Below are 11147 nucleotides of genomic sequence, written 5' to 3'. Positions count from 1 at the left end.
ATCTTCCTCTTTTGCTCTTAGAGGGCAGTTCCAAGGCCACCTCTCATCTTGAGGTCCGAGAGAGAAGTGTGAGAAGGAGGAGGAAGTTGTAAACAGGATGCAACCTAAGACATATCAGTCTAACATCAAAGAGATAGGGAGGTCAGCTGAGAGGACAGGGACAGTCTGGGAATATGGAGGTCCCTCACTCTGTCTTTGGTTCCCAAATACAGTACAGAGAAACACCTCATTTCAACAATTACAAAAAATGATTCAGAAACCATTTGGAGCTTTTCGATGATCACGTTTTTCATATATGGAGACACCGCATCATTTCAATGTTTATTTAAAAAGCACATAAAACCCACAAGCTTTGAAGAGGAAACACCATACATAAACAGGAAACCATAAAGCACATGGAAACAATATAGCAACCTTATTTGTTAATCTGAAAGGCAATATCCTACCTATGGTTTATAGAATGCATTTTACTATTTAGAACTTGGGTGTTCTTTCCTGATATTTATTGTTTAGGATCCAGAAACTCGGATATTCTTTCCAAGAATGAACCCCTATGCTTTCCCACCTGCAATTCCAGAAATGTAAGGAGCTTCACTTCTGCAATTATAGACATAACTTTAGTAAAAGTACATTTCCTCCTTCACTGAATTCTTGCTTGCTTTGCACACATGTGGCTATCAGCCCTATTTCCTTGCACTTAGCATTGGACCACAGTCCAATGCAAGATTAACCCTGGTCCATTAAGTCATTGTGCTACCAGCCACAGTGTGCCCTCAGCCAGCCCCGTCTGTCTGTCTGTCTGTCTGTCTGTCTGTCTGTCTTCTTGCAGTTAGTCCAGAGGTTAGTCCAGAGTTAGTCCAATGACCACCAGCTTCCTCCTCCTTAGTCTCAGTGTTGCCTCTTGCAGAACTCATCAGGGAGGTGGATGGAAACAACACTAGACTTATCTGGCTCTAGCTATCATTGGCTCTGGCTCCACCTACTGTTGGGCTCCTGTCTTACACCCTACCAGCCCCAATGAGCATCACCCACTATGTTTAAATCCAAAGGGGATGTCTTGCTTAATGGATGCTGCGCAACATGGACCCAATCTTTTGAAAATACATGCATTTTTTTTTTAAAAAAAACATTGGTTGGAAAATTGCATTGTAAAATTCAGGTAAGAGTGGCATTTGAAGGAAAGCTGTGTTTTGGTTTGGATATTGTTTTGGAAAGTGAAAGATTGATCAATTTTTCTTATGTGCATTGAATTGAATTTCTCCTTTATCTCTACTCAAGAGCACTTAAGTTTTTGTATCTGATACATTTATATCCCTCTTTTCCACCTTGGAGCAGCATCCACAGATTTAAAATAAAGTAGCCAGACCCTAATTAGCTCAAAAATTGCACCAATCCATACACCTTCAGTCCACTTTCTCTCATGACATCCTAGGAGTAAACATTCATTACACAGCTGCTGAATCTACAGCTCTAATTTTTAAAACACCGAACTAGTGCCAGTCACACACGAAAGCCTATAGCAGCAGATCCAGCTCTTATTTTAAGCACAAAGCCAACCACATACACCATCATGTGCAAATAAACCATATTATTTTATTTTTAATTTACTTCCTATAATATTCACATCTTTTCTACTCCAGAAGACCGCTTCCAACCAAGGTGGCCAGATAAGGACAAGACAGGCATTTGTTAGGCTAAGATAGACAACACTAGGCAATATTTTGTGGAGTGCAAACATATTGTAAAATGGCTTTTCAGTATAGTTACAAGGCCAAAATCCCCTGAGTGAGCACGTTCCCCTTTCTCAATACACACACATTTATTCTATAGACAGATGTACTCTGCTGACGAACCTTCAAAAATAGTTAGCTGGCTGGTAAGATAGCCTGTGAGGATACTATCAGACCAGCTAGTGTGACGTGGTGATTAGATCTCCTGCATTAAAGAAATAAAGAAAGACAAATGCAGCTCCTTGAGGATGGGGTTACAGATCCATATCAGTGTATAGAGGATTTTCTCTTCTCAATCTATACACCCTCCTCTCCTATTCTACCATTTCCCCAGTTGAAGTTAACCCCAGGACACAGGCCAAGAAAGATATCAGAGAAACCATGCCCACCTGGTTTCTCAGTAGGTACAATGCAGACACAGTCAATTGGGAAATGACCCTCAAGAGGGCCGCAAATGGAATAACAGTGAGGAGCAAAATTATGACTATTTTTGGGACTGATACAGTCCTTGTACAGCTGTCTCAGAACGTTGAGGGTGTCATCTGATCAGCCAACACGTCAAGTGTCCAAAAGGAAGACTTACTGCTTGTTTTATCATGGGAGTGAGGCGGTTTCCAAGCAAGGGCCTTCTCTTACCTTCTTCCTGCTTAACCGAGGGATAAAAGAGTACAGTCCACCAGATTTCTCCCATATTGCATCCATGATATGCTTTCCTTTTTCCAAAGAAAGGGGGGATGGTCAATCAAGGTGGTCATCCAATAGACCAATCAGTTCGCAGAACTGAAATCAGATACTAATTCAGAGAAGGGAAGAGGAAGGTGGAGGAAGGCATAGACTCTGGGGGTAGAATGAAGGGGGTAGACAAGGACAACTACAAAAGAATGAGACATCATAATCTTAGTTCTGATACATAGGCAAAGGTAAAGGTGACCCCTGACCATTAGGTCCAGACGCGGACTAAGGGAGCCGGCGTACAGCTTCCAGGTCAAGTGGCCAGCATGACTAAGCCGCTTCTGGCAAACCAGAGCAGCGCACGGAAACACCGTTTACCTTCCCGCTGGAGCGGTACCTATTTATCTACTTGCACTTTGGCGTGCTTTCGAATTGCGAGGTTGGCAGGAGCAGGGACCGAGCAACAGGAGCTCACCCCGTCGCGGGGATTCAAACCGCCCACCTTCTGATCAGCAAGCCCTAGGCTCTGTGGTTTAACCCACAGCACCACCCGCGTTCCGATACATAGGTCACCCCAAATGCAAGGTCCAACCCTATTAATTTATGATCTTACATTTCCACTTCTGCTCCAGAAGGCCAAGTTAGCTTAGAGCAATCTGTTTGCTACTCCAGAAATAGTTTTTAACTGTTTGGAAACATTTTGCCACAAATCCGGGGGGTGGGGTGGGGACATCAATGGCATTCTTTCCAAGAGAGTAACCATTGTATTGCATTTTGCCTCAGTGCAAGCAGCCCAATGAAACAGGGTTGCAATTAATGCAGCCTAAGTGATAAAAATAATAAATAAAATAATTGACTCATTAAAACTAGTTGGATAACTTTTAAGCAATTATTTTTCTCTCTCTTTGCCTTCTCTGATAAAAATGTAAAAACGGCATTTTTTTAAAAAAAGAAGAAAATCCGTATTCTCTTTATATTAAAAATAAAATACAAAACATCAACACAGACTCAAATATATTCAGCCTTTTAGATTCAGTCTTCTTTTTTATCAGAGACACTGACAATGGAATGGTCATCATCACTGGCCTGAGGACAAACTTTATTCCTTGGCACTGAGGCAATTTCTGAAACTGGGGTTTTCACAGTCGGCGTGCTGCAAGTAAATTCTGTCTCTGGAAATATTTGGCAACGCTGTAGCTCGAGGTACGTTGTAAACAGTTTGGCATATTCGGGATGTTTCAGAGCAAAATCCTTGAACTCTTCTGAAAATCGAGAAACACAAGAAGTTATTTCTAACACTGGGGGAGTTTGGACATTGCATTAAACCATAGCTTTAGCATGAGCTTCTGCTTTTGCTGAAGTGCAGCCAGGGCAGTCTCGAGCAGGTCAGGCGCCCTGGTGCTGAGGGGCGGAGATCGCTCTGGCACCCCCGCCCTCGCAGGGCGCAGCATGGCTTCTGCACGGCTTTGCTGCGCAGTGCCCCACCTACTGGCCCGGCGCCCTGGCACCCCGCACCACCGGGACTCTACCTAGAGCCGGCCCTGAGTGCAGCTCATCATGTCGTCTGGACTGATAACCTGTGTTTTGACTGAGACTAGCCAACTTCAAAACATGTACTGTACCAGAAAATTGGATTGTTTAAACAAACCACAGTTAATATTAAACCACAGCATTAGGCTCAGACAAAAGGCTACTGTCCCTGTTTCCATGTCAGGGTAAACTGGCTCCATTCAGGAGCTCCAGTTAGGAGCTTCTGGGTGAAACCCATCTGATTGGGCCTTCCTTTTGGCACTAAATTCAAAAGCTGCTGAATGCTAGCTCTACTTGTTAAGGAACACTTGAGATTGCACTTTAAGTCTTCCAATTGTTCTTCTTCAGCCGCAGCTTTAACCTCCCCCCCCCCCACCTGACTCCCCATGACATCAGATGTGGGGTAGCTTGGCTTCGCTGGGGGAAAAGCAGCCTTGCAGGGCAAATAAATACCTCTGAGAACACTAATTTGGACCGGAGGTTCCTCCCCCTGCACTAAACTAGGATTAAGGGTACGTCCAGATAGACATTCTGCACATTCAATCTGATTTGTTTGCAAGGAGATTAGACACCACTGGCTCTTTAAAGAGCCTTTGTTCTCATTTGCTTGTAGGGAGGTTAGATGACGTTGTGGGTGTTGCCCCACACTTTCCAGAGCATTTCCCCACCACTTTCCATGTCACAAAAAGTCCAATCTTTTGCAAAAGGGAGTTGGTTGCTCAATACCACCAAAACCACTCTAAATGTACAACTCGAATCCCACCTGAAAAGAGCAACAGACTGGAAGCGCTGGAAACGTGATATCCAAAGATGATAAGTTAATTACAACTTTTAGGGGGCACCATACTTACAACAATAAATGCATAGTTATACTACAAATGTAAAAGGAGCTCCACCTTATTGAGATATCATTGGTTTCTGCACAGAACCACTGGGACAGTAGGCAAAACCTAAGGCAGGCATAGGCAACCCTGGCTCTCCAGATGTTTTGGAACTACAACTCCCATGATCCCTAGCTGGGGCAGTGGTCAGGGATCATGGGAGTTGTAGTTCCAAAACATCTGAAGAGCCAAGGTTGCCTATGCCTGACCTAAGGATTCACCTAAGGGACTCGGCAATCTCAGGTCCAGACAACAATTCCCAAGGAAGCCATGACAGTTTAGGCTTGTTTAGACACTTACCATAGGAGAGCTTTTTAGAGTTGTCAGCGTCTATTTCCTTGAACAGATTAGAAACGTCAAGGCTTGGAAGCCCAAGTGCTGAACGCATAATTAAGCTGAATTCGTCTTCATTTATGATGCCATCTTCATCAACGTCAAAGAGCTGTAGAAAAGAGGCACGTGCTGATGTTTTGCAATGGGAACCGTTGTTACATTGGGAACAGCCAAAGGGGCTTTACTGTTAAATAAGTCAAGGGAATTATAGAGGAACCCTCAATAGATGGAGGTTGGTGGCATGGCACATCAAGGGAGGGTTAGGAATTTGAGCAAACCATACATCACTGTTTAATGTGAGTTGGGCATTTTTGTTAAGGCTGCAGTTTAGATAAATAGACTAGATCAACAGACTATATAAATATAAGCATTTGATAATTCATTTAATGCATGAGCTTTCTTGAAAGGAATCATTTAATCAATAAGGTAAATATTTTTTTAAAGAAATTAAAGGAAAACAGTGCCATATGGAGGCATTAGGCATTTTCTATTTCATCAGGAAACTCTGGCTGTATCTACACACTGCAGTTTCTGTGCAATAATTTAGATTTTAAAAACTCTCCCCCCCCCTTAGTTTGCAGCAATCTATCTTTTAAAAAACATTAAACCCATTAACAATAATGCCCATGGCTACTCTACTAAGTCCCTTGATTTCAATGGGTCTACTCTGAGCAGTACTTTGTTAGAGACACTCCCCCCCCCCATGGATTTTGAAAGTTTTTATGTATAGCTGAACTCTTTTTGGAGTTAAGATGCTAAGCTTGAGGACTTACCTGAAATGCCATTTGAATGGTCTGTTCTGTGTTGGCAGGGTTGCAAACTACGGTCAAACCAATAACGTACTCTCTGAAGTCTATGGTACCATCTCCATTCTGTAAGAAATGCAGGGCAACATTCAAAGGGTATGTGCTGCTCTCTCCGCCCTGACATTGTTGGGCCACATCCACAGCATACATTTAAAGCACTATGACGCCACTCTAATCAGCCATGGCTTCCCCCAAAGGATTATGGAAGCCGCAGTTTGTTGAGGGTGCTGAGAGTCATTAGGGGACCCCTATTCCCCTCACAGAGCTATAGTTCCAAAAAAATGATCAACCATCAATTCATCTTCACAGCGAGTTCTACTTGTCACACCACACCCTACAGAATATCACAGGGCAGTGACGCAAAAATGGGTGTTTTCTGTTGTTGCCCCTCTTCTGTGGAATGCCCTCCCCTCTGTTATATACATAAAGCTGCAACCACCAACTGCTTAGACATCTTGTGATGATTCCCTGACCCATAAGATTGGACTGCTTAATATGTTTTGGGTCTTATACATTTCTTAGGGTTGCCATATTTCAAGGGGTAAAAAATCTGGACACAAAAAGTTGTTGAACTTTTTTAGGGCAATTGTGTCCGTGCCAGAGCCTGAACCAGAGCTGCTGGTACGTACACACACACACACACACACACACACACACACACACACACAACCCATATCCTAGACATTTGCTTTAAAATGTAAAATTCCCCTGGATGTGCATGAAGGACCCCCAAATGAGTACATGTCTAGAAATTCCCGGACGTATGGCAAGCCTAACATTTCTGTTTATTTTGCTTTATTAGGCTTTTATTTATTTGTTTGTTCTTCTTACAAAATATATCCTTTATGTAAACATTTATATGTGGTGTGTGTGTGTGTGTGTGTGTGTGTGTGTGTGTGTACCCACACACAATATTCAAGTGCAAGGGGCAGGCTCCATTTCAAGCCACTGGCTATACACATCATCTGAAAGAGGCTGGCATACCAGCCCTCAGGAGACTGGCCAGTTTCCAGACTTTAAGGCAGAGGAAGGGATGGGCTCTGCCTTAAAAGAATGGAATGTGTGCAAACTGGAATTAGCACATTTAACTGCCTCCCCCCCATCTGCATCCCCAGTAAGGGGGGGGATCCTCGGGGGGGGGGGGAACTGGCTTGCAAAGACAAATAAAAGTTATTTTATTTGTTAATGTAGCAAAGATCACAAGCCTTGATTTCTCTTCTTTTCTGCCTCCTGTACTAAAATAAAGGATAGATTTGTAGCATACTGGTACTAGTGTGTTGAGTTGGCATCAAAAGCCGATGTTGGTAGATACCTGCCAAACCCCTTTTGCCATTACCATCACGAAGAAATAGTTAATATTTTCTCCTATTTTCAGTCTTAAAGTGAAATTCTCCACACTACTGCAGCAATCTGCAAATTTCCTTTTCAAACCTTCTAGAAATTCACCAGCATTTAGTGTGAATGTCTCCTGGTAAACATGCAGTTTTGACTAATATAGGCAATCCTGACAGGCAATGGAATAATAACATGCAATTTTATGTGTTATCTTCAATAATGCTTGCATTTTTATGTCCTCAAGGATGCAAATACGAAAGCTGCAGAGAAAGTATGCAGAAAGTGCCCAGTGAAGCTTCATAAGATAGAGGTTAACAGTCAAAACTGAAAACACAATGAACCTTCATTCCTCCTATATGCATATAAATGTAAGGCAATTGTCACGCTGCAGTTCACCTGCCTGCCAACAGGTGGCAGGCAGGTGAGGAAGCAAGCTGTGTGGGTAGCAGGAGGCCCAGGTGATCATTTTAACAGAAAGGGGGACACACTTCAAAGCGTGATATGGCAAACTGCTCTCTGAATCTTGCCCCTCTCCTTTAAAAAGGGGTGGGGTTGCAGCAAGTGGTCAGGGGAGGGCTTGGAGGGAGGGGTGGGTGATGTGTAAATGGAAGTGAGTTGACAAAGAGCTTGGTGGGCAGGCAGGGTTGGCAATTGGAGTGAGCAGTAATCATAATTAAAATTATTTTGAATGTTGTAGCTTTTAGCACCTTTGACAGAGCAAACATAAATTTGGAACTTCCTAGAGATGGAGCACCTGTTGCAAAGACAGCTAAGTCAGTGATTATCTCCCCACTCCACCATCACCTACTTTTCCAGTTCCAAATGCCCCCCACCCCAAAAAAACCAGCTTCTTTTTACAAAAAGAAGAGGAAAATAGCCAGCAAGGATTGGCTGTGCACATCATACAATGCTTACAGAGGCCCTCCCAGCCAGACCAGCTGCAGCTATTCAAATAACACCATTCCAAAAACCGATATGAACAATGGACATGGCAGGGCGTTCCCACTTTGGGTGGGGAGATGAGCCATGCCAAAAATAGGTGTCTGGGTTTTTAAATTTGAGAAAGGACTTGCCAAGAAAATATGAATCATCCCGGCACACTCCGTTTACTAAACACGCAAACACCTGGGTTTAGGTCTGAAAAAGAAAAAGAAGGGAGCCAGGATTCAACATAAAGTCAGAACTGGTAACATGGTGGAAACATGAAGAGGTGGTTTTAGAAGAGGTGCAAACCTGGGGCACATACAAGAAAGGGAGCAGAGAGTTTACAATGTGGAGTTCAGTGTTCTCTCTCTGTGTGTGTTATCTCTCTGTGACTGTGCACCTTTTTTCCTTCTCCCCAATCCTCAAAAGCAGAACGTCAAATATGTAGACTGGCGATGTTGCTGCATATTGCAATGCCAGTGTGGTGCCATGGAGAAAGGACCTCGTTTGGTATAAGACCAGGGCAGTCTCGAGCAGGTTGGCCACCCTGGTGCTGAAGGGTGGAGATCGCTCCGGTGCTTCTCTCACCCCCTCCCTGGGGCTGCAACATGATCAAATAAATGGCAGAAATCTCCTTCTTTGTTGTTTTGACCCAAGTTTATTCGCCCTTATTTTCACCCCTTCATGACCACGAATTAGCCGAATATCTACTTTGTCAGTGCTTGCTTGGGATTCAAAAGTGCCCTTGGGCAAAATGATGGAAAACACCGAACGAAAAGCTACGGACTACAACTTTACTCAGCTTGCAACTCGCTCTCCCCCCAGTACCCATTCCTGTGTCTAAGTTTACAGCATTCCAGCTAACAGCGGACTTGGGTGGCTGAGTGCCAGTCACGTTTCAGAAGAACAGCACCACCCAAAAACAAGCTAGCAGTTACAGAATGATGAGGTGTCTGTTGGGGGGGGGAGGGACCAAAATGGGAGGTGGCATGGGAATGGGAACTGGTCTCTGCAAGACCCTGATGGTGTACAGTAAACATCTGCGGAGGGAGGGGAAAGATTTGAGGAGGTTTCTTTGGGAGGGGGCAGGAGTTCTGCCTTCACACAGCGATGCATTTTGCTGCAGTATAACTACACTATATATCAGAGGCACCCCACACCCTTCAACACACTATTGCTGCCTGTGAAAAGCAACATTCTTTTCTGCCCAATTTAGGCACTTTTTAAAATACACAGTTTTGGTCCTAGACATAAGTACAGCTTACACAAGCAATGTGTATGCATGCTGCTGAAATGATAAACAATGCATTTCTAAAACACACCAGCCATTCTCATTATTTAAACAAAAGCACTTAAAGGAAAAAGGTGAAAATCATAGACAACAAAGCTAAAACGAGCACCTTGAGTAAAGCTAGATGTAAGTTTACAACCTCCCCTACCTTGCCTATCTCCCTGGCAAGCCTAAAACATAACGATGGTGCAAGAGAGTCAGCCTCGTTTCCAGAAAGGAACAGAGTCCAGTTATGTAACTAAAAAGTAGCGCTTGCAGTCTGAAGCTAGAAACCGCCCCCTGACTTGCTTTCAAGAGTACATGGTCAACTGCAGCCAGTCCTGGACGTTCATCCGTACTTTGCCATCGCCAGCCCTGTCCAGGGACTTGAAGGCTCGGAACATGCCATCCAGGCGCACCAGGCAGCTGATGAAGTTGTTGAAATCCATGCTGCCGTCTTCGTCGGCGTACCGGCGGATGATCAGCGCGTAGATCTGCTCGTGCAGGTGGAAGCCGGCAGCCTTGAAGGCGTCAGGCAGATGGGCCATTTCGATGGTCCCCGCCGGGCCCATGTGCTGCTTGAAAACGCACTGCCACTTCTTGATGTTGTTCCACAGGTATCTGAACTGGTAGAAGTCCAGCTTGCCCGTGGTGTCACTGTCCATGACGGATACCATGCTCCGGCAGGTGTCCAGGCTGAAGCCCCCGCCTTTCAGGTCCTGGTGCCTGGCCATCACCTTGTTGAGGATCTCCATCAGCTCCGTGGGGCACACCTCCATGTCATCGCCAGCCAGCTGGGCAAAGAGGCGGCGGAACTGGCGCATCTCCTCGCTCTCGTTGGCTTCCACGTTCGCAAAATGGCTGCGGGGGGTCGGTGGCGGCTCAGGAGTGTACTGAGCTGCCGCTTCGCTGATGATGTTGACGATCCCCCCGACGATCCCCATAATGTTCCCTGCTTTGCTTCCGCCACCTCCTCCTCCTCCTCCTGCCAAGAGCCCCCCGAGGCCTCTCACCAAGGCTCCTCCAGCACCACCTCCGCCTCCGAGGCCTTTCATGAGGGCTCCGCCAGCACCGCCACCACCTCCTCCTGCAATGCTTCTCAGAAGGGCTCCGCCAGCACCCCCACCCCCACCTCCTCCTGCAATGCTTCTCAGCAGGGCTCCTCCAGCGCTACCACCACCGCCACCACTGCCACCGGTAGCGGTGTCCAACAAAGCCTGAACGAGGAACATGGCGAAGATTCGGAGAGAACCAAACACCTTCCAAAAAGCTCCGAGGGCGTCTGAGAAGAGCACAGTTGGGTGTGCGCTACAAGAGCAACTGATCTGTCAAAGCAATTACCGCCTGCCATGCCCATACATGTCATATTTCACAGTTGGAATTCATGGGTATTGCAGAACTCCACCCTCTGCTGCACATGAACAAAGGCAGCTGCTTCTTACTGTGCACTTGGAGTTGCAAACCCTTTCCCTGGAGACACCAGACTCTTTTTAACCTCATTCCATGTGCCTCCTTCCTTGCACTGATTCTATGCTGTTCCCCTACTCACCCATCATCTCTCCTCCTTATGGTAAATTTGGATTCTTTTTATAAAAGAAGAAGAAGACTGCATGAGGATTGAATTGCAAGCACAGCTTCTGCAGAAAGGATTATGGGGGGGAGTGGG

The 11147-nt window shown here is 45.2% G+C and overlaps 2 protein-coding genes across 3 annotated transcripts in view; both read right to left on the bottom strand.

Moving 5' to 3' along the window:
* Positions 1-307: 307 nt before the first annotated feature.
* LPCAT2 (lysophosphatidylcholine acyltransferase 2) overlaps positions 308-11147 on the bottom strand; it is a 34836-nt gene continuing 23996 nt past the window's right edge. The window contains exons 12-14 of one of the 2 annotated variants that reach the window (XM_035119363.2): positions 5920-6018; positions 5114-5255; positions 308-3664 (exon numbers count right to left, since the gene is read on the bottom strand). In XM_035119363.2, coding sequence (XP_034975254.2) covers positions 3435-3664; positions 5114-5255; positions 5920-6018 — 471 coding nt within the window. In that variant the 3' untranslated portion in view covers positions 308-3434. Of the gene's footprint in view, positions 3665-3694; positions 4883-5022; positions 5256-5919; positions 6019-11147 lie in introns of those variants that run through there. The other variant, XM_060276062.1, reaches the window with a different exon arrangement.
* Positions 8847-11146, bottom strand: CAPNS2 (calpain small subunit 2). The gene has a single exon (XM_035119364.2). The coding sequence runs from the start codon at positions 10711-10713 to the stop codon at positions 9793-9795; it is 921 nt and encodes a 306-aa protein (XP_034975255.2). The 5' UTR covers positions 10714-11146; the 3' UTR covers positions 8847-9792.

The sequence above is a fragment of the Zootoca vivipara genome, chromosome 6 (assembly GCF_963506605.1).
Source record: "Zootoca vivipara chromosome 6, rZooViv1.1, whole genome shotgun sequence".
Classification (NCBI taxonomy): Eukaryota; Metazoa; Chordata; class Lepidosauria; order Squamata; family Lacertidae; genus Zootoca; species Zootoca vivipara.
This window is presented reverse-complemented; position numbering and strand designations above follow the sequence as displayed.

Excerpts from the sequence above, each read along its gene's own strand:
- CAPNS2 (XM_035119364.2), bottom strand. The coding sequence starts at position 10,713 with ATGTTCCTCGTTCAGGCTTTGTTGGACACCGCTACCGGTGGCAGTGGT.